The 27,999-nt window shown below is 45.5% G+C and overlaps 1 protein-coding gene and 1 long non-coding RNA gene across 2 annotated transcripts; one reads left to right on the forward strand and one right to left on the reverse strand.

Moving 5' to 3' along the window:
- Nucleotides 1–16: 16 nt before the first annotated feature.
- LOC130378676 (NLR family CARD domain-containing protein 3-like) lies at nt 17–27,999 on the reverse strand. The gene is given in 7 exon segments (XM_056585381.1): nt 17–1,143; nt 1,146–2,045; nt 9,068–9,296; nt 9,478–9,541; nt 11,374–11,484; nt 12,097–12,193; nt 27,817–27,999. Coding segments are annotated over 7 exon segments (2,298 nt in total). The 5' UTR covers nt 27,839–27,999; the 3' UTR covers nt 17–268.
- Nucleotides 18,514–19,671, forward strand: LOC130378680 (uncharacterized). The gene is made up of 3 exons (XR_008894838.1): nt 18,514–18,556; nt 18,638–18,827; nt 18,914–19,671. It is a non-coding gene; the product is annotated as an uncharacterized LOC130378680 (long non-coding RNA).

Consider the following 27,999-nt stretch of genomic DNA (forward strand, 5'->3'; position numbering starts at 1 on the left):
TTCGATACGCGTATCGTTACAGCCCTAACTTCTATGTTCTATTGATCTGAATATTCTTTTATGTGTACTGTAATACATTAAACGTTAATAGGACACCTACAAAGATGTTTTGTATATTATTATATAACTTAACTTAATTCGGTTATGAGTAGATTGGTAAAACATCTTGTTCTGAACTTACAGGGATCTTTTGCATATTATTTTAACCTTATATTTTAGTTTCATGTATATTGTGTAGTGTGTATTTTAATTCCTGTTATGAGTGAACCTACAGAGATGTTTTGGAGGCTTTGACCACCGGAAGCAGCCTCAGAAGACCCTCCTCTGAGTCAGAGTATTTCTTCAGGTCAAACACGTCCAGCTCCTCTTCTGATGTCAGTAGCATGAAGGCCAGAGCTGACAGTTGAGCAGGAGAGAGAGTTTTTTGGGGATCACTTCCTGATGTCAGGTACTGTTCGATCTCCTTCAGTAGAGAACGGTCGTTCAGCTCATTCAGACAGTGGAACAGATGGATGCTTCTCTCTGAAGATAGATCTCCTTTTATCTTCTTCTTGATGTAAGACACTGTTTTTGTATTGGTCAGTGAGCTAGTTCCTGTCTGTCCCAGCAGACCTCGTAGGACAATCTGATTGGTCTCCAGAGAGAGGCCCAGGAGGAAGCGGAGGAACAAGTCCAGGTGTCCGTTCTCACTCTGTAAGGCCTTGTCCACAGCACTCTGGTAGAGGAGGAGGAGTTTATCTTCCCCAGAGGTGGGTGGTTCTTCTGAGAGCAGATTGATACCAGTATCGATGAAGGACAGAAAGACATAAAGGGCAGCCAGAAACTCCTGGAAGCTCAGATGGACAAAGCAGAACACCCTGGCCTGGTACAGCCCAAACTCCTCTTTAAAGATCTGGGTGAACACTCCTGAGTACACTGAGGCTGCTCTGATATCGATGCCACAGTCTGCCAGGTCTGCCTCGTAGAAGATCAGGTGGCCTTTCTCCAGCTGGTTAAAAGCCAGTTTTCCCAGAGAAACAATGATCCCCCTGCTCTCTGAACTCCAGTCTGGATCTATTTCAGCTCTCCCATGATACTTCCTGTCCCCCTGTATGGACTGAACCCTCAGGAAGTGGCTGTACATCTGAGTCACGGTCTTGGGTCTTGGGATTTTTTGAAGATGTCCTCCAGAACTGTAGCAGTGATCCAACAGAAGACTGGGATGTGACACATGATGTGGAGGCTTCGTGATTTCTTGATGTGGGAGATGATTTTGTTGGCCAGCGTCTCCTCTCTTAATCTTTTTCTGAAGTACTCCTCTTTCTGTGGGTCGGTGAACCCCCTCACCTCTGTCACCATGTCAACACACTCAGCAGGGATCTGATTGGCTGCTGCAGGGCGTGTGGTTATCCAGATGCGAGCGGAGGGAAGCAGGTCGCCCCTGATGAGGTTTGTCAGCAGCACGTCCACTGAGGTCGGCTTTGTGACATCATTCCAGATCCGGTTGTTCTGGAAGTCCAGAGGAAGTCGACACTCATCCAGACCATCCAAGATGAAGACAACGTTGAACCTTTCATATCTGCAGATTCCTGCTTCTTTGGTCTCAATAAAGAGGTGATGAAGAAGTTCCACCAAGCTTAACTCTGTCCCTTTCAGTAAATTCAGCTCTCTGAAAGTGAGGAGAAATGTGAAGTGTATGTCCTGGTTGGCTTTGCTTTCAGCCCAGTCCAAAGTGAACTTGTTTGTTAAGACGGTTTTACCAATGCCGGCCACTCCAGTTGTCATTATTGTCCTGATTTGTTGATCTTTTCCAGGTAAGGGTTTAAAGATGTCTTCACATTTGATTGGCTCTTCTTCCTTGGCTGGTTTCCTGGAAGCTGTTTCAATCAGTCTGACCTCATGTTCCTGGTTGACTTCTCCACTGCCTCTCTCTGTGATGAAGATCTCTGTGTAGAAGGCATTCAGGCCTGTTTTCTCTCCTGCTTTAGGGATTCCCTCAAACACATGGCAGAATTTCTTCTTCAAATGAGACTTGATTTTATTTTGGCACTCGACAGCAGCAGATCCTAATTGAGAATGAACAGAAGACATCAGTTAGTGGATGGAGACATCAGTGGAAGCATGCCAATATTTCTTGTAAAATGATCAACTTCATGATATTTATTGGCTTCATTACTTGTGGTTCGAGAAGCTGGTCGTGACAAGGAATGGATATTTTTTTTTTCTTTTTTGTTTGTTATTTACAGAGAAAAACCATTGGTCTAACGAAAACCAAACCAAAATCATTTTGGTTTGCTCCCCAATACCTGAGCTACTGATGCCTGAAAGGTGCTGTAACGCTGCACTTCCTGGTTATGCCTTCCTCGGCCGCTGACTTCTCAAAAGATGAACTGCTCATCGGGAAGCTCAAATCCCTGGCTGGAGACACTGAGACAAAGACCCTCTTCGACGCCTACCAACACGACAAGCCATTCCAGCGGAATGTTGACCTACTTGGTAGCACAAGTACCATCCTCCTGAAGCATATGAAGGCTGCGTTTAAGCTCCTTCTATCAACGGCTCAAGTGGATTTCCCAACCCTTGGAGCGCAACTATCTACCTTCAAAGGCACCACGAAACCTGCATTTGCTACAGCAATCGTGCAATTCATCCAAGATGCACGTACCATCACCTGCCTCAAATGCAGCCAGGACTACTCCCCCTGCTCTGAGAACACCACCAGCGAGGTAGTGTGCCTCATGTGCTGTAGACCCGGACATCTAGGGTGTTATGCAGACACCTTGATAGACGAAGAAACTGGCATAGTTTTTCTCTGCAGCATTTGCCTCCCTGCTAGGAAGAACCCGGCTCCAGATTCACAGGTAGCTCCCCCTGTCGAATTGGAACCTGCTGATAACACCAAGCTCAAGACAACTGCCCCTCTCAGCGAGCGTCTGGCATCTGATAGCGATCCCAGCGACAAGAAGCTCCTCCAGGACTCCGAGTATGATCGCTCCAAGCCAGTCTGCCCCCTGCTCCTGAAACATGAATGCTCCCATGGAATAACAGGACTAACAGGCGGTCCATGTGCTAACTACCATCCCACGTGGTGCAAGAAACACATGAGGAACGGTCCCGAAGGCAATCGGGGCTGCAAGAAAGGAGATAAGTGCCGTTATTTCCATGCTTCACTCTGCCTCAATGGTCTCGCCACAAAAATGTGTCTCAACGAGAACTGCAAGCTGATACACATCCGTGGTGTGAAGCGCTCTAAAGATGAGAAAACATCGAACAAAAAACAAACCGCTGCAGCTGCAGGAAAGAAGACAACGTTCAGTGTCGAACGAAAGCCCACTTATAAGCCCGTGCAGCACTCCAAGCGCAGCAGGAATGATAGCGTGTCATCCCAAAAAACGCAAGCAAACAAAAATCCCTCCAGCCCCAAGCCCCTGAACCACGAGGATTTTCTCAAGCACCTGGCGCAGATGAAGGCAGACCTGACAAAGGAGGTCACCAAGGATCTGTCCTCCCTGATCCAGACGTCATTCCAGACAATGATGGGGCTCCACCATCAGCAACGATTCAACCTGAACAGGCAGATGTATCCCCCGTCTCCTATGCAGTACTACCCAGAGGTTCATCAATCCCTCTATCATCATCCTCCTCCTCCTCCTCCTCTACAGGGTTACGCAGCATAACATCCCCTCCCCTGCCAGACCCCGAAGGGATTGTAGGACGGCCATCTCCTCTCCCAATATCCACCACCTTCCTGCTAAACGTCCAGGGAATGGACCCAGGGATCAAAAACCAACGCTGGAAGATCAAGTCTCTTCAGGAGAACGTTGCATCGAGCACGCTGCATACCCCCTTCTTCATCCTCACAGAGACCCATCTGAAGCCCTACCATCTCGAAGCCCAGACCGGAATCCCTGGTTATACCACGTTCCGGGCTGATTGCGACAAACGTGCCCGAGGTGGAGTTGCCATCTATCTTCACAACACCATACCCGCTGACATGGTGAAAGTTTACTCCAACTCCTACTGTGAAGTCGCACTGATCTACAACGCGAACTCCAACTTCTTGCTTGTCGGAGTGTACCGTCCCCCACTAGCACGGTTGGACATGTTCGACGACTGCTTGTGCGTTATACAAGACTTCATCAACGGTATAACAGGTGTACCCGAGCTGTACATCGCTGGAGACTTCAATCTCCCATTCATCGACTGGTCGACTAGGTCTATCAAGCCTACCTCCAGTATCCTAGCCTCTGACAGGAACTCTGGTTTAGCAATACTAGAGTTTATGTCCTCCAACTTCCTTGAGCAGCTAGTAGATGAGCCGACCCGGAAGGACCTGAACATCCTTGACCTCATCTTCTCCAACAACACTGACATGATTCATAGCATGTCAGTCTCAAAGACCGAGAAGTCAGATCACGACATCGTGAGCTGTACTCTCCTCCATCCGCAGTTCCTGCTGAAGCAACCAGCCAAACTGCAGTATGCTCCTACTTCAGCTTTTGACGATATCAACTTCAACTCTGCTGACTGGGACTCCATCAGATTCAGATTCAGATTCAGAAGACTTTATTGCCATGACATGTAAACACGTTTGGAATTTGTTTTGGTACAGTGGAGTTCACAACAGGACAGACAAGACAGGACAAGACATTGCAAATGTAAATAAATAATATAATAAATATAGAGTGCCAAAGTGCAGAGAGCTCACGTGATTGGGTACAACAGACCATTTGATCACTGGATCACTGAGTGGGGAGACAGGTCAGGGGGGGGGGGGGGGGGGCAGTGCATTTAGGAGTCGGATGGCCGTGGGGAAGAAGCTGTACGAATGTCTAGTTTTTAGAGTCTTTAGTGACCGCAACCTCCTGCCTGAAGGGAGCGGAACGAAGAGACCGTGGCCTGGGTGTGCTGGGTCCGCCATTATCTTCCTGGCCCTCCCCAGAGCCCTGCTGTTAAACAGGGCCCCAAGGGGGGGCAAGGGGCATCCAATCACCCTCTCCGCCGAGCGTATCACCCGCTGCAGCTTGGCCTTGTCCTTGGCCGCCGCTGCGGGGAACCAGGTGATGATGGCGGAGGTGACGATGGACTCGATGATGGCCGTATAGAAATTCACCAGCATGGATGTTGGCAGCTTGAATTTCCTGAGCTGCCTCAGGAAAAACAGCCGTTTCTGGGCCTTTTTCGTGAGGGCATCGATGTTTGGCCCCCACTTCAGGTCCCGAGAGAGCGTCACCCCGAGGAATCTGCAAGACTCCACGGTGACGACTGGAGTGCCCCCCAGTATGATTGGTGGGGTGGGGGTCGGGTTTCTCCTGAAGTCCACTATCAACTCCACTGTTTTTAGCGCATTTAGCTCCAAATTGTTATTGTTGCTCCAAGAAACCACCAAGTCGATCTGGCTCCTGTAGGCAGCTTCATCCCCTCTGGAGATAAGCCCTACCAGTGTGGTGTCGTCCGCGAATTTAAGGAGCTTGACCGACTGGTGGCTGGAGGTGCAACAGTTGGTGTACAGGGAAAACAGAAGGGGAGACAGGACGCAGCCCTGCGGGGAACCGGTGCTGATCGACCTCGGCTCAGAGGTGTACTTCCCGAGCTTCACTCGCTGAGTCCTGTTGGACAAGAAATGTGTAATCCACCTGCAGGTGTAGTCAGGCACCTGCAGCGCAGAGAGCCCACTCTCCAGAATAGGTGGCAAGATGGTGTTGAACGCCGAGCTGAAGTCCAGGAACAGGATTCTGGCGTAGGTCCCTGCAGTGTCCAGATGTTCCAGGACGTAGTGTAGAGCCATGTTGACCGCGTCTTCCACGGACCTGTTGGCCCTATACGCAAACTGCAGGGGGTCTAGGAGAGGGCCTGTGATGGACTTCAGGTGGGCAAGGACGAGGCGTTCAAAGACCTTCATGACCACAGAGGTCAGGGCAACGGGTCTGTAATCATTTAGGCCTGTGATCCTCGGCTTTTTGGGGATGGGAATAATGATGGAGGCCTTGAAGCAGGCTGGTACCTGACAGTGCTCCAGGGAGGAGTTGAAGATGTCACTGAAAACCGGGGCCAGCTGGTCAGCACAAAACTTCAGGATAGAGGGTGAGACGGCGTCCGGTCCGGCCGCCTTCCGGGGGTTCTGCCTCTTGAACAGGCGATTCACCTCCCTCACAGAGACAGAGAGGTGTGGGCGGGCAGAAGGGGTAGGGCTCGGGGGTGCATCAACAATGCACTTCCTGCTGTAGACTGGTCTACAGTCGTCAATCCAACGACACCACAATATGTTGCTTGGGACATGTTTGAAGGTATCATCGTCCAAGTTTGCAAGAAGCATGTTCCTTCACACAACCACAACCGCCAAGCCGCCGCATCCTCATCCTCTTCAAAGATCCCCAAGTCCCAAAGAGCTCTCCTCCGTAAAAAGAAGCGCCTCAACGCCAGGATCAACTCTATCAAGTACAGATTCGCAGGCCCTGCTCCTCCACGAAACGTCACCAAGCTTCAAAAACTTAATGACGAGAGAGCTGCCATCGAGCTGCTTCTGAAAGCAGACATCAAGCAGCAACGCCTGGGAGACGAATTAGCTGCATCAGCAAAATAAAGACCAACCCCAAGGCCTTTTACTCCTTTGCAAAGAAGTCAAAGTCTCCTATCTCCTCGCTGGATACACGAACCTCGCTGAGGTTCGTGTATCCAAGCTTGTCGCCCAGTCAGAGTCGATAACGGATATTGACTTTGACGAGCACGATGTCCTTGATGCTATCAAAGCAATGGGCCGCTACTCAGCTGCTGGCCCGGATAAGTTCCCAGCCCTCATCCTCAAGGAATGTGGAACCGTGCTAGCCCCAGTAGTCACTCAGCTCTGGAGATCATCACTCAACTCCGGAGAAATAGCGACAAAGTTCAAGAGTCAAAGCGTGATTCCTCTGTTCAAAAAGGGAAAAAGATCGGTAGCTGCCAACTATCGACCTGTCTCCCTAACATCTCATCTCATCAAGATGTTCGAACGGGTCTTCCGTGCTAAGTTGGTTGATTTTATTGAATCCAAGGATATCATCAATCAAGATCAGCATGGCTTCCGAGCTGGAAGAAGCTGCCTGACCCAACTCCTTCACCATGTTGAGGACATCATGTGTGATTTGAATGCTGACGAGAACGCTGACATCCTCTATCTGGATTTCAGTAAAGCATTTGACAAAGTCGATCATGCTATTCTGCTAAAAAAACGTAATCTCTATGGCATCCAGGGAAAAGTACACCAGTGGCTCTCCAGCTTCCTACACGGCAGAACGCAGCACGTTGTTATTGATGGTGTGGAATCCAACATCATCAGGGTTTTGAGTTGGGTCCACTACTTTTTATTTTGTACATTAATGACTTGTTCTCAGTTGTTAAACACAGCAAAGTAAAAGTTTTTGCTGACGATTCTAAGCTGCACAAGAATATCAGCTCCCCGTCAGACTGCCAGCTTCTCCAAGAAGATCTGCATGCGGTAGTTCGTTGGGCTAACAGCAACAACATGGAACTAAACGAAAACAAGTTCCAACTTTTACAACACGGTAAAAACCAGGATCTGTAGCACCCCTACCCTTTACCATCTGGGAAATCAATATCCTCAGACGACGTTGTAAAAGACCTTGGTGTGTACATCGACAAGGATCTCCAATGGCGCCAGCACATCTCCAAAAAGTCAACCGAAGCCTCTGGCAAAGCTGGCTGGGTATTGAGGACCTTTTCAGTCAGAGACAGAGACACTGATGTTGCTCTACAAAACATACGTTCGCTCCATCATCGAATACTGCTGTGCTCTCTGGTCTCCCCACCTGCTCTGCGATATCATCATGGTTGAGTCTATCCAACGCTCATTCACTGCCAAAATAGCGGGCTACACGAACCTCAGCTACTGGGATCGACTCAAGCAGCTCGACCTCTACTCCCTGCAGCGCCGCCGCGTGAGATACATCGTGATTTTCGTCTGGAAGATCTACCACGAAGTGATCCCCAACAATGTTAACATCGTCTTCCAACATTCACAAAGGCGAGGTGTTACATGTTTGCGACCTCTCGGCAGCTCCAAGTACAGCAGCATCAATACAATGAGATTCCATTGCTTCTCATCTACAGCCTCTGCACTGTACAATGCTGTACCACCAGACATCAAGTCGATCCCAACCCTTGACAAGTTTAAGGCAGCACTTGATAGCTTTCTCCATTCTGTTCCCGACACTCCTCCTACCCCTGGCTACACTGGGGCAAACGGAAACTCTCTGTTGGAGTGGGCTGGTAGCAAGAGTCAATAATTGCTATCTACTATTACGGGAACGTTGGCGTTGGAGATACTCGATATCTTGGCCTGAGCGATCCAGCTCGAAGCCAACCCAAGGTACACCAAGGTATAACAATGATAGTGAATCAGTGGAAATTAACTTCATATGCTGATATAACAAGATAGTGCTGCATCTCTTCCACTTATTCCACTTATAGTTATTCTGTTGATTTGCCATTTATTGTTTAACATTCTTTAACCTGATGGACGCACGATAACCTTTCATATCTGGATCAAACCATTTAACTTCAAACCCCACAATAACACTGCATATCTGGACCAAACCATTAACCTGATCGAACCACAATAACCCTATACATCTGGATCAAACCATTTAACACGAAACCCCCACAATAACCCTACATAACGATCAAACCATTTAACCTGATACCCCAACAATAACCCTACATATCTGGATCAAACCATTTAACCTGATCGACCCACAATAACCGTTCATATCTGGATCAAACCATTTAACCTGATCGACCCACAATAACCGTTCATATCTGGATCAAACCATTTAACCTGATCGACTCACAATAACCGTTCATATCTGGATCAAACCATTAAACCCCCAAGAAGAAATATATCGCCCCATTGATGAATTATAAATGAAGAAATCTCTTAACACTAAATAAGATTATATAATTTAGTCTGAACAGAACAAATAAGAGTCTCATACTACTCTTAAAATATACATTTTCATTTTGTTTTCAAGATAAGAGTCTTCTGCGCTTCAAAATAATAGTCTCCTCTGTTTTCAAGATAAGAGTCTCTTACCGCCCCACAGTGTTCCGGCCAGTTCCTCCTGGTTCATCTCCATCAGGCAGAGCTTTGTGATGTCCACCACTCCCTCTATGGCGCGCCTCCTCTGCTCCTCCTTCTTACCATCCACCTCCTCCTCCTCCACTCTCTGACCCTCTGAGCATTGTGGGTAATCAGAGAAGAGATCCCTCCAGAGCTTCTTCAGCTCCTTGTCTAGGAAAGCATGTGCGTTTTCCTCAGCCCTCTGGAACAGAACAAACATCATGGAGATCTTTACTCTGAACTAACTGAGGTCATCAGAAGCATCTGTCCTGGATTCACATCCTCATGGTCTAAAGAGGGAAGCCTGGAGACTATGAGCACTACAAGAGATGCTTTCTAATGTTCATGTAGAGCTGAAGATGTCTTGGTGGACATTTACACACCTTGATCAGCTCTGTTTGATGCTTCTGTACAGGCCTGGTAACCTTTGAATTCTTCTGGTGTGATCTGTGAGGAACACAAATACACACAGTCACACGTACACACACACACACACACACACACACACACACACACACACACAAAAACACACACACACACACACACACACACATACACACACAAACACACACACACGCACACACAGGGGGGGGGGGGGTGCTATGATATATGGGCTATTATGACACGGCTCTTCTCCATGCCGTGGAACGCTCCGTTCACTTGCATGGGCCCTTCACAACAATGCCTGCGTCTTCGGTTGCTAAGCGACGTCAACGTCTTTGGCCAACTATTTCTCTGCTGATCAACACTACGAATGGTAACAAATAAATTGTAAAAAGACACCTTGTGAGGTTATTTCTTCGTTTGGCAAGTTGCCGCTCATTATCGAAAATAAGCCCCTTCAGGTGGAAGCACCTCCGTTTCGCGTCGGTGTCCGGTTCGCCCTGTCTGGGCTTATTTTCCCGATAATGACCGGCGTTCTATTATCCCACTTAACGTCAATATTACTCTGCATGTGGAAGGGAAAATAGCTTTCTTTGTCATTACAATATTATGCTGCTGTATTTTCAGAGACCCCAACAGATATTTGAGTTTGCTGCTTTCATGGGAGCCAGACCTCTCTCGATGGGAGCTCAGCTCCCACTGGCTCCCACCTAACTCGAACCCTGGCTATAGGTCTTTCTACACTGCCGAGCCGGTTCGGTCGCAGCTTGGCACGCCCGGCGATTTCACCATCTCAGTAATATTTTGTATGATTGCATACTCCCGAATGTTTTATTTTTTTAATGAATGAAGACACCCGCATGCAATAATGAGTTCACGTCTGAGTGGAGACTACAAACGCGATTAACTATGGTCATGGATGTTCGTTACTGTCTAGACAGGGTCCAATAAATAGTGAATTTCATCACAGCCTCACCGAAGCGCCTACAGTGCTTAATGCCAACAATCGCAACAAAAAACACCTGCAGAAATTCTCAGACACCCGCTGGTCTCAGCATGATGCAAGTCTAGTAGCCAATGTCTTCTGTCATTGATCAATATGAGGACATTTTAACCAGAGTGATGGAATCAAAATTGGCTTAAGCTGGGCCTTGCGTGGTATTGGATGTGTTTTAATAAAATGCATCCAATACTCGGAATGTCCGCTGCTGACGCCACTGAGGCTATAGTAGGCTAACGATGCTCTTAGCGTCCTACGAGTACCCTGGAGTCCTCGTTAGCTACGAGCGGTTTCACGACGTTCGTTACCAACGATGCTTTCGGGAAACGGTGTGAAAACTGTACGATGCTCGTACGACGCACTTCACGATCCACTTAGGCTAACGATGCTTTCGGTAAACTGGGCCCTGTAAACATCAGTATCAGTAGAGTCTGATAACAACAAACCGGTCTGTTTTTATCGTCTGTTTGAAACTCCTACCTCTCCTCTCTGGAGGGACGTCCATCTATAAGGTCAGAAGGTCCATCCATAGACCGGTCACTCTTCATGGAGACACAGCTGGGTCCAGGGGAGTCTGCTCTCTGCTGCTGCTGCTCTGGGCTTCAACACACACAGACACAGCTGTTACTAAGACTAATGATGGAGTCATGATCTATCACTGCTGAGCTCTGAGATGGACAACCGTCACACACCCACACACAAACACACACACACACACACACACACACACACACACACACACACACACACACACACACACACACACACACACACACACACACACACACACACACACACACACACAATTGTTTTCTCCTGACCTGTAAACATCAGTATCAGTAGAGTCTTATAACAACAAACCGGTCTGTTTTCATCGTCTGTTTGAATCTCCTACCTCTCCTCTCTGGAGGGGCGTCCATCTTTAAAGTTAAAAGGTAAATCCATAGACCGGTCGCTCTTCATGGAGACAAAGCTGGGTCCACGGGGGTCTGCTCTCTGCTGCCTCCTTCAGAAAAACAAGAACCATATGGAAGTTAGGATTGGTGGATGTCGTTTCATTTCATCATTTATTGCAGGACTACTCAACTACTTTCTCATGACTTTTGATTTCAATAATCACTCTCAGTTTATTGAAATGGAAATTGAAGGGGGGGGGGGGGGGGGCAGAAAAAGTTATTATGGCATTAAAGCAATTACATGTTGACATAAAAACAAACAAGTACCCTTCATACTGTGCATAGAGTGTTTATTCACAATGAATTTATCTAACATAGAAAATAGAGCAGTCAGTTTCTACATTTCTACACAGTGTTGTTCTTCACGGATAATTGGTTTCAACTAATCACTTCACCTCCAAAGATAAATTAAAACTGATTCATTAAATGGGGCCATTTGAAAGACATTGAATCTTTCAACAATAAACCTGTAAAGTCGTCTTAATATTAATTTAATTCATACGATTGCTGTGTCCAGGGGAGTCTGCTCTCTCCTGCTGCTCCGGTTTTCAACACAACACACACACACACACAGCTGTTAGTCAGACTAATGATGGAGTCATGATGTATCACTGCTGAGCTCTGAGATGGACAACAGTCACAGACAGAGATCCTCTTCTTACCTCTTAGCTTTGCTCCGGCGGCCATGTTCCCCAGACAGAGTGGTCTTAGAAGTAGGACCCCCATCCTCTCTCTCCTCATACATAGTAGACTGGAGACCTGGACACAAACACAACTCCTTCTATACTTTAGCTGTTCATTGAGAGAGAGGATGGGGTTCATAAATATGAACCCCACAACAGGGTCTACCGGAATTGGCTTACTTACGAGCTCTATTAAACTGTAAATCCCCAGACCCTACGCACAGATATTTAACTTAAATAGCAGTACATACAAAGGACTTCTGTCACGTCCTTCTTTTAATTTGGAGGAGCATCAAGACAAATGAATCACTTGAATATTGAAAGCATTGTTCAATTTACCACACGGGTCAGAAAAGCAGTGAAACATGAACTAACGTTGTATTCTCTACAGTAAACTCATTATTATATACCAGTAACTTAGAGACAATATAACCGGTAGTAAACTGGTTGTTCATTATTATATACCAGGAACCTAAAGATAATATAAACGGTAGCAAACTGGTTGTTCATTATTATAGACCAGGAACCTAAAGACAATATAAACGGTACACTGGTTGTTCATTATTATATACCAGTAGGGCTGTCAACGAATATTCGAAGTTCGAATATTCGTTCGAAATGTATCCAAAAACGCGAATTCGAACGTGAAAATTAATATTCGAATGTGAAAAAACACTCCCGCGGTACAAGCGCCTCTATCTGCTTTGTGAATGAGCCTCTGTCTGTTCGCGATGTCCCTCATAATATTCGAATGTGAAAAAACACTCCCGCGGTACAAGTGTAACAGACTAGTATTGTGAAGAGCAAATGTATTTTATCCCCTCGGGGTTTCCGTACTTGGATATAGGTATTCCAGCTCTCACGCTGTGACTGGGTGACTTCTGATAGGTACTAAGTAAACGAGACTAATTTCCCTTCCACGCTTGTGTCATTCTTGTCATATAAATATCTAAGTGCCAACGCTCGGTTACACAAGCGCCTATCTGCTTTGTGAGTGAGCCTCTGTCTGTTCGCGATGTCCCTCATAATATTCGAATGTGAAAAAACACTCCCGCGGTACAAGCGCCTAACTGCTTTGTGAATGAGCCTCCGTCTGTTCGCGATGTCCCTCGTTTTAAAGTAAGGAAATGCCCAGCAGGAAGCCGCCGCCCTATATATAGGATATATATATATCCCACTAATTTGAACCATGGTTTTGTCGCATTATTGACATATTGACGGCATTGCGTAAAATAGGCAACCAGATATTCGAATAGTTCGAATTCGTGATTTTTTTCCAAACGAACATTCGAATGTCATTTTTGAGCAATTTTGACAGCCCTATATACCAGTAACCTAAAGACAATATAAATGGTACACTGGTTGTTCATTATTATATACCAGTAACCTAAAGACAATATAAACGGTACACTTGTAGTAGTAGACACTCAATGAAGGTAATCAGGGAAAGTAGTAGTCCCTATGCGTCCCCAATTGTGTTGGTGAGGAAAAAGGATGGCACTCTGCGTATGTGTGTTGACTACAGGCAACTCAATAGCAAGACTAGGAAGGATGCCTTTCCTCTGCCTCGCATTGAGGAGTCACTTGATGCGCTTTCAGGTGCCCGCTGGTTTACCACCCTAGACTTAACCAGTGGCTACAATGAAGTGCCAGTTACTGAGGCAGACAAGCCAAAAACTGCCTTTTGCACCCCGTTTGGTTTGTTTGAATGGAACCGCATGCCCTTTGGTCTTTGTAATGCTCCTGGCACATTTCAGAGGCTCATGCAGCGTATTTTTGGAGACAAACAATGCGAGTCATTACTGTTGTATCTTGATGACATTGTTGTGTTTTCATCGACCGTGGAACAACACCTGGAGCGGTTGCGGGTTGTGCTGGACCGACTCAAAAATGAGGGCCTAAAGGCAAAGCTCAGTAAATGCTCTTTCTTCCAGAAGGAGGTGCATTATTTGGGCCATGTAATATCTAGAGACGGTGTCTCCACGGAGCCCGGCAAGGTTAAGGCAGTCGCTAATTGGCCAATGCCTAAGACTGTCTCTGAGCTGCGGTCTTTTCTTGGCTTTGCCAGCTACTATCGGCGGTTTGTAGAGGGTTTTGCCAAGTTGGCAGCCCCTCTGCATAAGGCTGTGGCAGAGTTTGGGAGCACAAAGACGGGTAGGAAGTCCAAACATGGTGTCATCGAGCAGTGGACTGACGAGTGTGAACAAGGTTTTAAAGCGTTGAAGGCAAGGCTCACTACTGCACCAGTATTGGCCTATGCAGATTTTACCCTCCCTTTTATCCTGGAGGTGGATGCGAGCCATGGTGGCTTGGGGGCAGTGCTCTCACAGGAACAAGCAGGAAAGGTGCGGCCGATAGCTTATGCTAGCCGCGGCTTGAGACCAACAGAAAGGAACATGACCAATTATAGTTCCATGAAACTTGAGTTCCTGGCCCTTAAGTGGGCCATGACTGAAAAGTTAAAGTCGAGAGTACCTGTTGGGTCATAAGTGTATTGTCTATACAGACAATAACCCTTTGAGTCATTCAACTTCTGCTAAACTGTGTGCAGCTGAGCAGCGATGGGCAGCCCAGCTGGCGTCCTTCGACTTCGACATTAAGTATCGGTCAGGGAGGAGTAACCAGAATGCCGACGCGCTGTCTCGCCAATGCCCACCTGGTCCTCAGGATATTGAGGCTATGCTCCCTGGTACTGCCATGCCCAAGCCTCTGCAACAAGCCCTGGCACTGAGAGAGGATGAGGTAATCCAAGCTACCATTGTAGCCCTGCCACAGCACACCACCCCTGAGATCTGTACCCTTCAGCAGGCTGACCCGGTGATTTTAGAGTTTATGCCGTTTTTTGAGAGAAAGCAGCGTCCTAGCCACGAGGAGCAGGTACAACTGTCACAGTCTGCACTGATTCTGCTCCGTCAGTGGGATCGCCTGGTCGAGAGGGACGGGGTCCTGTACCGCCAGGTGTTCCGCTCAGATGGTGCGGAGCCCACTTTTCAGTTGTTGTTGCCCGAGGCTCTCACCAGCGAGGTTTTAAACCAGGTCCATCAGGAGCATGGTCATCAGGGAGTGGAGCGCACTTTGGCGCTGCTGCGGTCCCGGTGCTATTGGCCAGGCATGTCCTCTGATGTGGCTCAATGGTGTCAGGCATGTGAGAGGTGTCAAGTCGCCAAAGATGTCCACCCAACACCTAACAGCTATATGGGCCATTTGTTGGCATCGCGTCCTAATGAAATCGTTGCCATCGACTACACTACCCTTGAGCCTGCACAGAATGGTGTTGAAAATGTCTTGGTAATGACAGATGTTTTTAGTAAATACACCATAGCTGTTCCTACTCGGGATCAGCGTGCAACCACAGTGGCCAAGGTCCTTGTATCAGAATGGTTTTATAAATTTGGTGTCCCGTCTCGGTTACATTCCGATCAGGGCCGTAACTTTGAGAGCTCGCTCATACAGCAACTTTGCAGCTTGTATGGTATTGTGAAATCGCGCACCACACCCTACCATCCTGAGGGGAATGGTCAGTGTGAACGGTTCAACAGGACACTCCACAATCTGTTGCGTACACTGCCTGTCTCCCGAAAGAGGGACTGGACTTCATGTTTGCCTCAGGTCGTTTATTTCTATAATACCACTCCCCAGGCCCGCCGACAGGGGGGGACAAACGGGTACGTTGTCCCGGGCCCTGGACTGGCCCTGGAATGGGGGGGGCCCATAACTGGACCCCCATGAAGTTGGGATTAATTATTGTATGTATACTTCAAAATGTGTTGATTTAGAGAAGAAAAGTGCTTTATTTGCATTCAATTAATGACTCCTAGATTGTTTGCCTTCATTGTCCTTGAAAAAACGGCCAATAACCCCCTATCACCCCTATGCCAAAATGGTTTGGTCTTTGGAGAAGAAAAAAGACGACATCATTCCATTAGTGGTCAGTGCGCGAGTTGATTCAACATGCACAAGTCAGGAGCCCTGAAAAAAAAAGAAAGGTGAAAAAGAGAGGAAGAAGCCGAAAGCCTGAGGGGATCTCTTTATAAATATTAATAAATATTTCAGAAAAGAGTCAGGTGATGCTGCAGCCGGTACCAGTAAAGGCAGCTGTGCAGCACAGCCAGGTAAGACACGGCCAACTTTTTCCAGCCCCGTCGTCAAGTAACACAGGCACAGGCGGCGTGTCAAACATATTAGCGCAGCACCACATGAGCAAGTCACACGGAGATCAATATCAGACAGACAGGGGGCATTGAATAATTTGATAACCACAACAGCTTTATTACACTGTGTTTCATACGCCTATATCTAATTGAATCTTAGAATATGCACATTACCCCGCAAATAGGCCCATGTCCAAATCAAATGTTTCAGGCAGGCACGCGCTGCGCACTCCAATCAGGCTGAATTGATTTGAGAATCATTCCCAGTCAGCTGAATTACAGCCAGTGTAACGCGGCTCATGGTTTAAAATAAGCCAGTAGCATGGCAACATGTGAAATTGCCATTTAGATAGAGTTGGATGTAACGAATGGGTTATAAACGTGACGTTTTGGGGTAGCCTGTAACTTAGTTTCTGATTGCCGTTAACTTGAAACTCGCCAGATGAATGGGCTCCGCCTTGTTCCCCAAACATTCTCTGGAAGTTCAGCGGACATAAACGCGGGTCTGGCGATAAATAAAAGTACCCTTGACATGATTCCCCTTGGTCAAGTGAAAAATGGTCGATGAAATGTGCAGTTAATGAGCTCTAAGTGAATACAATAGCGTGAGTTTTATTGTGGTATGATTCTGAAAGCCATAACTTCCCTTTCACTTTGGTTTATCCGTAATAAATGGGCTTGTCATCCTGACGTCATGTGTTTGGGAGCTGCACAAGGGAATTCTGTGGTTGTGTTTCGGCGTTTGACAATTTTGGGAACAAAAAAAAAACCTTAGATTTTTAAACTTTTGTAGTCTTTGGGATAGAGTTAGCCAAGTTGATCAGTCTATTATTTTCTGTGTTAAATCGTCAAATTAAGGGGTTTTCAATTTGTTCTTTTTTAAATGGTTCATTTTGACCCCTGTTAATTTAGATATAGCCCTTTTTATCGAAATATGTTCACCTTTATAGGAGAGGCTAGAGAGGATGAGAGAGAAGAAGAACAGGCTACCAAACAGGATGAGAGAGAGGAAGAACAGGCTACCAAAGAGGATGAGAGAGAGGAAGAACAGGCTACCAGTGAGATAGAGGAAGAACAGGCTACCAGTGAGAGAGAAGGGGAGGAGAGTGAAGGGAGAGAGAGAGAAAGACACAGTGATTCAGGGGGGGGGGGGGGGGGCGGCCCATTGAGAGAATTTTGTCCCGGGCCCAGCCAAACCTGTCAGCGGCCCTGCCACTCCCCATCAGGCTACCGGAGAGTGTCCGTTTCTTCTGATGTTCGGCCAGGAACCTCGACTGCCACTCGACTTTTTATTGGGTAGAGTTGAGAACCCAGTTAATGGTTCTGTCCATGAATGGGTCCAGGAACACCAGGCTCGACTACAGGTGGCATTCGAAGGTGCAAGGGAGCGCTTGCAACACGCTGCAGGCCGCCGAAAGCGAGCCCATGACCAGCATGTCAAAGAGCTATTGCTCAGGGAAGGGCAGTTGGTATTTCTGCGTGATTTTACTGCACGAGGGCCTCACAAGATTCGGGATCGGTGGAGCTCCATGAAGTACAGAGTATTGAGAGCACCTGTAGAAGGTGGCTCTGTATATACTATCGTGCCAGTGGACAACCCGACTAAGATCAGGCAAGTCCACCGCAAAATGCTGAAAGCTGTGGTTGGAGTGGACCCACCTGGATGTGCCCCCCCTCATGACTCACCATCTGTGGAGGAACCAGTTGCTGAGAATGATGACTCATTTGAGTACGATCTGCTGGTCCTCAGGCCACAGCCCCCAGTGGCCTCTGCAGTCAGGCACGACACCAGCTTAATTGCTGTGACTCAGGCCCGCCCCCAAAGGCCAGTTCTTCCATCTGACCCCGACCCCCAAGTCGGCGTCCCTTTGTCAGCACCACGTACTGGAGCACGGAACTTGGACGCTACCCCTCCAGTCAGTTGTCCCGGTCCTAGTGACCTCGCCCCACGCCGGACCATGCGCTCAACTGCTGGTCACCACTCCAATGTCCATCATGTTCCACGGCCAACTGGACAGGTAGAGGCTGTGGGTCCCCCTGCACCAGTTTCCCATGCAGTGTCTGCTTTATTTAGACCCTGGTCCTAGCTCGTGTTCCTTGCTTTTTGTCCATCGTCGGGACGACGATGCAAGAAGCGGGGGTAGAATGTAGTAGTAGACACTCAATGAAGTGCGCATAGCAGCCGGTAGGGGGAACGCTACATAAAGGAGGCAGGTCTCCCTGGTGCTCTCTCTCTCTGGGCTCAATTGCATGCATGACTTCCGGTCCGAAGTGTTGTCTCGCGGCGGGTAAGGTGGTACGCTGCTGCTTTGTTTCTGAGATCCTATTGAGGTTGTTGTTGACTCTTGGGTGCATTTGCTTTGCTGCAGAGCGCTTGAGCTGCTGTGCCCCGCTATTAGCGTGCGCTACTCCCGTTGGCCTGCGTTGGTAAGTGTCCTCTTGGTCTGCACAATCTGATTATTAAATATTAGCGCTAACAATGGTTCGGTTGTAGGTACCGCATGTAGCTGTAGGCTCCTCCCCCTGTTATCGTCAGTGTGCCGCCAATCGAGTCAACAGGTATAGTGTGTTTTAATTCAGCATTGGGCCCATACGGTCATTTCAATAATAAACATTTTTACCAATTTTATACATTCTGTTTTTAGATGAGGGACGGCTACTGAGCAACCTGAACGGCTGAACCCTGCTGCTTTGTCTTTATATTTCGTCTGCAGTTTCAATTACAGCGCCGTCCGCTGTTGTGTTTACAGCTTTGTCTGTTGTCCTTGTTTATAGCGCTGTTTGTTGTCTGTTGCCTACAGCGTTGCAACAGATTTGGCGTTGTGTTACCACGGCCGGAACCGTTACAGCCATTTTTCATAAGTGTGCCGCCTTGGCCATTGGGTTTGTTTTGCTTTGAATATAGTTTGTTTATTTACTTTCTTTTCTGTTTTTGAGCAAAGGATATTTTGTTTGGATTGATTGTTTGCCCCGTTTTGGTTTCGCATTAGTTTTGTTTCATTGTGTTTGATTCTTGTCTGTTTTACTTTGCAGAGGTCTGTGGTGGTGGCGGTGTCCCTTTTCTTCCTGTGTGCTGTGCTTCCCTGGGATTTGTGTTTGTGTGTGTGATTATCATTTACCCGGGTGATTTATATTATTTGGACCCTTCCCTTCGCTAGTCCCCCCATTCACATCAGCCTCCGCCTTAACAGTTTATTGTGTGATTATTCCATTGGATTAATCAAATAAAATATATATTGTTAAAACTGTGAACCACGTCTCCTGCCATTAGAGTCAACTTACTTGCGTGTCCTAAATTAAATCTTTGGGTGAAAGTCCCAAGGTGGCGTTGTCTGCAACCTCCTGAACACGGGCTGTGCTTGGTGTGGTCCCTAACGTGACCTCGCCCCACGCCCGCTTCTCACCTCGCCCTGCCACACACTGGTTGATCATTATTATATACCAGTAACCTAAAGACAATATAAACGGTACACTGGTTGATCATTATTATATACCAGGAACCTAAAGACAATATAAACGGTACACTGGTTTATCATTATTATATACCAGGAACCTAAAGACAATATAAACGGTACACTGGTTGATCATTATTATATACCAGGAACCTAAAGACAATATAAACGGTAGTAAACTGGTTGTTCATTATTATATACCAGTAACCTAAAGACAATATAAACGGTAGTAAACTAGGGTGACCAGACGTCCTCTTTTTCCCGGACATGTCCTCTTTTCGAGACCTAAAAAATGCGTCCGGCAGGGATTCCAAAAACGTCCGGTATTTTGCCTCGTCGCAAAAAAAAAATTATTGTTATTATTATCTTTTTTTTTTTTTTTGCCTCGTCGCATATTTGTGTTTCTGGGTCTTTCACATAACCTACTAGTTATTACCATTGTATATGTCCATGGTTATTACGGCTTTCCAAGTTCTGGAAATGGTATCTCCCTTACGTTCCACCTTCTTGCGCGAGCTGACTGTAGAGAGTCTGTCATTGGGCGACCGATCTCATGTGCTCGTTGAGAAGGTGCCGTGTATAGACGGAATTAAACCCCCACTGAAGTACGTAGGCTCACGATACAACCCCCCCCCCCCCCCCCCCCCCCCCCCCCGTCAACAATCTTGTCCGGGGCGCAATTGGACCTAGGATCGCCATTGTCTGCAGCCATGCCTAAACGTAAATGTAAGTTCACGGACGAACTAAAGAAAAACTACCCTTGTTTTCGCCCCCCCCCCCCGCGACGAAGTGTCCTCTTTTTCACAAACTCAAATCTGGTCACCCTAAGTAAACTGGTTGATCATTATTATATACCAGGAACCTAAAGACAATATAAACGGTAGTAAACTGGTTCATCATTATATTCCAGCAACCCACAGACAATATAAACGGTAGTACACTGGTTGATCATTATATTCCAGCAACCCACAGACGATATAAACGCTAGTCAACTGTCACCCTACCTTACCTTATCTACTCCGGGATTAAAATGCGTCTATACGGTATAAAGTTGTTAAAGTATGAATGTAAGGGAAGAAACGGAGGTTAAAGTGTTCATAAAACAAGTTAATCAGGTGAAAGGTTTTAAAAGATGAGGAAGAAGTGCTGATCGCTACGACGGACCGTTAGATGAGGAAGTGAAGGAGCCGCAGTGAATGTCGTGTTTTCGGGGAAAACGAAGCTACGCGCACACACACACACACACACACACACACACACACACACACACACACACACACACACACACACACACACACACACACACACACACACACACACACACACACACACACACACACACACACGCACACACCAGCAGCTCAAGAGTCAAAACAAGAGCAAAAGAGAGATTAAGGCAAGGCAAGGCAAGGCAACTTTATTTATGTAGCACTTTTCATACACAAGGCAGACTAAAAGTGCTTCACATATAAACAGTCATTAAATTAAATTAAATAATAGATAAGTAAAAGAAAAACATATGCAAAGAAATGGAAAAAGGCATTTTAGTATTAAAATAGAAAATAAAGGCAAAGTTATTTTTAGAAAGTGCAATGTATTTAAGATTTAGCTGAAAGCTATAGCAAACATAAAAGTCTTCAGTCTTGTTTTAAAGGTGCTCAGAGTTGGGGCAAGTCTTAAATCCTCTGGGAGTTTATTCCAGCTATTTGTTGCATAGTAACTAAATCCTGCTTTCCCATGTTTTGTGTTTACTCTGGGGATAATTAATAGATTGGTCTCAGAGCTTGTTAGGGGTCTAGAAGGCTGATGTAGTGGAAGCATATCAGTTAAATATTTTGGGCCTAAACCATGTAGGCATTTATAGGTTAGCAACATGATTTTAAAAATCAATTCTCTGACCTACAGGAAGCCAATGTAACGATTTCAGAATTGGTGTAATATGATCAAATTTTTTGGTCTTTGTTAGAACTCGAGCAGCAGCATTCTGAACAAGCTGAAGCTTCCTCTGAGTTTGTTTTGGGAGACCTGTAAGGAGACCATTGCAGTAATCAAGCTTACTAGTGATAAAGGCATGTACAAGTTTTTGTAAGTCTTCGGTGGACATGAGCCCTCTAAGTCTTGCTACATTTTTAAGGTGATAATATGCCGATTTTGTAACTGATTTGATGTGACTGTCGAAATGAAAATCTGAATCCATGATAACCCCTAGATTTCTGGCTTTGATTGAGGTATTCAGGGACAGAGAGTGAAGGTGTTGGGTTACTTTAAGCCTTTCCGTTTTAGAACCAAATACGATTATCTCTGTTTTGTCCTCATTTAGTTGAAGGAAATTTCGGCGCATCCATTCTTTCACTTGCTCAATGCACTGGCACAGCAGATCTATGGGCCGATAGTCATTTGGTGATAGCGATACATAGATTTGCGTGTCATCAGCATAGCAATGATGGTCAATATTGTTATTTTGCATGATTTGCCCTTGTGGGAGCATGTAGATGTTGAATAAAGAGGGTCCTAAGATCGAACCTTGTGGGACTCCACATGTCACGTTGGTTGATTCTGATACAAAGTCGCCAATGGAAACAAAGTAGTTCTAACCTGTCCAGAAGTAATGTATGGTCTACAGTGTTGAATGCAGCACTGAGGTCAAGTAGCATTAGTATTGAGGTTTTGCCAGAGTCTGTGTTAAGACGGATGTCGTTTACAACTTTAATAAGGGCGGTCTAAGTGCTGTGCAGGGGTCGAAATCCTGATTGGAAGGTGTCATAGCAACCAGTTGATGCCAGGAAGTGATTAAGTTGCTGGAGGACAACTTTCTCAATTATTTTACTTATGAAGGGTAGATTTGATATTGGTCTATAGTTGTTAATAATAGAGGCATCTAGGCTCCGCTTTTTTAAAAGGGGTTTAATAACTGCAGTTTTCAAAGCTTTTGGGAAATTGCCTGACTGGAGAGAGTTGTTAACTATCTGCAATATGTCTACTGCTAGGCAGTCGAAAACATTCTTAAAGAGGTTGGTAGGTATAGTATCAAGGCAACAGGTGGATGGCTTTAGTTGTGTCACAGTTTCCACAAGATTTTGAGAGTCTATAACATTAAAGCATGCCATCCTTGCCATGTTATTTTTGCCTGAACAGGGTGGTAGTCCAACATTTTTGTTTGAAGTGGAGATATTGATGGCGCATCTGATACCTTCAATTTTATCAATATAAAAAGTTGCAAACTCATTGCATTTCTGCGTGGAATGGAGATCAGGTGGAATTTCTGTTGGGGGGTTGGTCAGTCTGTCAACAGTTGCAAATAGGGTTTTAGCATTATTAGTGTTGGTTTTAATGATATTGGAGAAAAATGTTTCTCTAGCATTTTTTAAGTCTAAATTGTAGGCACGGAGGCTCTCTTTATAGATATCATGGTGAATATGAAGTTTTGTTTTACGCCAGATGCGTTCAACCTTCCTGCATTCTTTTTTCTGTGCTGTTACAGAAGCAGCTTTTCTCCAGGGTGCCTTTTGCTTTCCAGAAATCGTTTTAACCTTATAAGGTGCAATGACATCTATAACTTTCAAAATTTTCAAATGAAAGTTTTCTACCAAATCATCAGCAGAACATGGGTTTAGAGGTGGTAGCAAGGAGATGGCCTTTTTAAAAAGTACATTAGAATCTTCATTGATGTACCGTTTTTTGACAGTGTTTGATTTTGTCTGTATGTCGGGAATGAAAGATATGTTAAAGAAAACACAAAAGTGGTCAGACAAGGAAGGATCAGTCACAGAGAGATCAGAAACATTGAGGCCCTTTGTGATAACCAGGTCTAGAGTGTGCCCCTTACAATGAGTAGCCTCTTTCACACGTTGAGACAGTTCAAATGTGTCCAAAATGGTAAAAAGTTTTTTTGCACACTTGTCATTCAAATCATCAGTATGAAAATTGAAGTCACCAGTTATAACTAGGCAGACAAATTCTGTTGAGATGCTAGACAATAATTCTGTGAAGTCATCGAAAAAATGTGCAGAATATGTGGGTGGCCTGTAAATAATTAATAGGAGAACTCTGGGGGAGCATTTCAATACAGCACTAAGGTATTCGAACGATGGAAAATCACCAAATAACATCTGTTTTCCCCTGAAACACATTTTTAAATATAGCAGCAACCCCTCCACCTCTTTTTCCAGATCTACATGCATCAAAAAAGTTATAGTTGGGAGGAGCTGTCTCTATCAGAACGGTTGCATTGTTAATTTGTTCCAGCCATGTTTCAGTTAAAAACATAAAATCCAGTTTAGAAGTGGTAATAAAATCATTAACTAAAAATGATTTGTTATTAAGAGACCTCACATTAAGTAGAGCCATCCTGATGGTGTTGTTGATAGGCTTCAAGGTTGTTTTTGGTTTGGAGGCAATAGATATGAGATTTGTGAGGTTAGCAGTGTGTCTAAGTTTCCCTTTGTTTACTCTCTTAGTGGTTACAGCATGAATGCGAAAGTTGCCCTGCTTTGACGTAGGCAACCTTGGGTTCAGCAGATTATGTGGAACTTCCTTTAAACTGTGTCTACGGATGAACCCTTAAGAGTAATAAGTACACAGGATACTGGCTCAGTATGAGTATAAGTACACAGGATACTGGCTCAGTATGAGTTCCAAGATACTGGCTCAGTGTGAGTATTTGTACACAGGATACTGGCTCAGTATGAGTATTTGTACACAGGATACTAGCTCAGTATGAGTATAAGTACACATGACACTGGCTCAGCATTAGCATAAGTACACAGGATACTGGGTCAGTGTGAGTATAAGTACACAATATAATGGCTCATTATGTGTAGAAGTACACAGGATACTGGCTCAGTATGAGTATAAGACACAGGATACTGGCTCAGTATGAGTATAAGTACACAGGATGTGTGTGTGTGAAATGTGTGTGTACTGACTGTGTACTGTGTGTTTACTGTCTGTGAGTATTGTGTGTGCGTGAACTAGGTATGTACTGTGAGTACTGAGTGTGTACTGTGTGTGTACTGTGTGTTTACTGTGTGTGCGTGGTTGTGTCCACTGTCCACAGAAATCACTACAATCAAGAGGTTGATGACGTCTGCTGTTGAAGTCAAAGCTGCGTTTCATAGACATAAGGTTATAAATAAACACACAGAATTATAACATGATAAAGAACCACACACACCTATGCACAGACACACACACACACACACACACACACACACACACACACACACACACACACACACTAAACTGTTGGAAGGGGAAGTTCTTGAGGAACCGAGAGAGAGAGGCGAGAGAGAGAGAGAGAGAGAGAGAGAGAGAGAGAGAGAGAGAGAGAGAGAGAGAGAGAGAGATAGACATTAAGGGCTATACAAATTGAGAGACACAAAGACGCAGAAAGAGACAGTTAGACAGCGAGAGAGTGAGACAGCGAGAGAGTGAGACAGAGAGACAGCGAGACAGCGAGAGAGTGAGACAGCGAGAGAGTGAGACAGCAAGTGAGTAGGAGGAAGCAGAAGAGTTCTCAAATTAGTTTTCTCTCTGTGAGGAACAGGCTGTGAGGGTCTGGTCTGAGGAGAGGGTCTGGTCTGGGGGGTCTGGTCTGGGGGGTCTGGTCTTGGGGGTCTGGTCTGGGGGGTCTCCGGCTGTGTTATAACATGACCAGCTAATAATAATAATAATCATTTTAAAACCTTGACATAATCCGTCAGATGACTATTAAATGAGAGTTGACCACAAGGGGATTCTATCTATATCTCCTCTTGAATTGCTTCATGGTTTAGTCGGCAGGGGCTTGTAATGCTGCGTAGCATGATAAGCATGATAAGGTGCAAGGAGCAGAAAAAGTTGACATGGGTGCTAACTTTCAGTTGAAAAAAACGCTGGCATAATTTTATCAGCTGAGAGCATGTTCATTGCCATAACAACGTGAGCTAATCAACAAGTACAACATGTTTTAATACTATGAGACTCATGAAAACGCCCTCAGCTTATCAGGGGGGGGGGGGGGGGCAGGGGGGACTTAGTGTCAGAAGTTTTACAAGAATTTTGATCTTAGTCATGACAGAGGGACTTGGTGTCTTTATTCATGCTTGAAAGATGAACATATATTTTTTTTTTTGAAAGGGAATAAGCTGATGAAGCCTGCAAGTGACCAATGTTTACTGTTTAAAAATAATTTTAATTAAATGAAAACCCCAGTTAATCATTTGCTCTTGTTTCTCTGTTTTGAGAGTCACACAGACTTAGCAGTCTTGTTTAAATGTTAGAAATTGCGTTAATAAACTGAATTTGGAAATTGTTTTAAGTGGTTGCAGATGTTATCTCCGCTAATTTTATTAATCTAAATAAATAAATATTAGCAGGTTCTTAATAGTAGGCTATATCAATTCAGGGAGGGCGTGAAAAAATATCTGTCTCCTAGGGTGGGAATGACAGAAAATAATTGAGAACCACTGGTCTAGAACATGTTGTACTTGTAGATTAGCTCACGTTGTAATGACTATGAAAACGCCCACAGCTGATAAAATAATGCCAGCGGTTTTGTTTTGACTGAAAAAAAACTTTTTTTTTTGTATCAGTACAACATTTTTTTGCATCAGAAGTTTTATAAAAATCTATGTCTCCCTGAAAGTGAGACAACGTAGTTTATTGCTCCCGAAATAGTGGTATGTTTCTCATATTATTAATCTAGTACATGTTGTACCAATGTGTTTCAGTAACTGTGTAAATAAAAAAAGAAATAAGTCATTTTTGAGTGAAATTTACACAAAGGAAAATTTATATACCTCAAATTTGTTATTACAGTTCACATCCATTGATTATTCCTTCATCCAAACAGTCTTTTTTCCTTTCATCACTTTAGTGGTTCAGAACTGCATTATTTAGCTGACACTGCCAGTTTATGGCTTACACATACAACAGCATAGTAACTAATAAAATAAAGGTGGTGGAATAAAGAACTCTTGGACAGGACTTTATGTACTTCATGTACCCCTGAGGCTTCCTGGGCCCCCCCAGAAGAAGAACTTAGAGCCGCCCCTGGTTGCAGCAGAACCTCTGGTCTGGAACGGGACCCGGACCAGAGCCCGGACCAGGACCAGGACCGGGACCGGGACCAGGACCCGGATTGGGACCCGGACCGGGACCAGGGCCAGAACCGGGACCAGGACCCGGACCAGGACCCGGACCGGGACCAGGACCCGCACACGGACCAGGACCCGGACCAGAACCAGGACCAGGACCTGAATGCGTAGGACCCAGACCGGGACCAGGACCAAAACCAGGTCCGGGACCAGGACCAGAACCAGGACCAAGACCGGGATCCGGACCGGGTCCAAGTCCAGGACCCGGACCGGGACCAGGACGGTCCCGGACCGGGACCAGGACGGTCCCGGACCTGGTTCTGGTCTGAGGAAAATGGTGAAATGACAATTATAAAAACAACAATACAGTAGTAGGCTATACAATAGACTAGACTTCAATAGAATGAACACATGCCCTTCTCCAGCTTGAACTACTCATGTTGATATCGCTGCGTTACCTCTGGCTAGACCAGGGGCGATGCTATGTTCTGACTTTTGGGGGTGCTCAGCCCCCAGGAAGTCACAGGGGTATATGAAGTACACAAAGGGGCAGGGATTTTGAAACAGTTTAACCTCAGTTAAAAGCATGATGCCAATGAGTATTTCATCCCAGAGGAAAGGATTAAACACATTTTGGCTAGTCTCTAGCTCTTAAAGAAGAAATAAATTGTTAATAACTTAACCTTTACATCTGAGTTATAGACAACACTGTTGTTAATGTAGTATTATGTAGTATTATATTATCCATGATTTTTCTTTCGTCCTGTCCACGATTCTGTGACCTTTATTTTCTTTGTAACTATGCTGTTGCATGTCTAAGCTAATGGATGCTAGTGTGAGCTAAATAATGCAGTTCTGACCCACTAAAGTGATGAAAAGAAAAAAGACTGTTTGGATGAAGGAATAACCAAATGGGTGTGAACTGTAATAACAAATTTGAGGTATATTAAATTTCCTTTGGGTCATTTTAACTTAAAAATGACCATATTGGACGGTGAACTGTGGGCCGTTGTCACTCACCAGTTGGAGTGGTATCCCCCATCTCAGGAAGATTGAGCCTGCTTTGAGCCTGTTGATGACTGGAATGCTGGACGTTGGAGAGAGGTGAGCTATATCGAGGTCCCTTGAATAATAGTGTGTCACCACGAGGTAATTCTGCTTTTCAGAGGTCTGCTGCAATGCGCTGCCATCGGCACTCTGGTA

The sequence above is a fragment of the Gadus chalcogrammus genome, unplaced genomic scaffold (assembly GCF_026213295.1).
Source record: "Gadus chalcogrammus isolate NIFS_2021 unplaced genomic scaffold, NIFS_Gcha_1.0 GACHA098, whole genome shotgun sequence".
NCBI lineage: Eukaryota > Metazoa > Chordata > Actinopteri > Gadiformes > Gadidae > Gadus > Gadus chalcogrammus.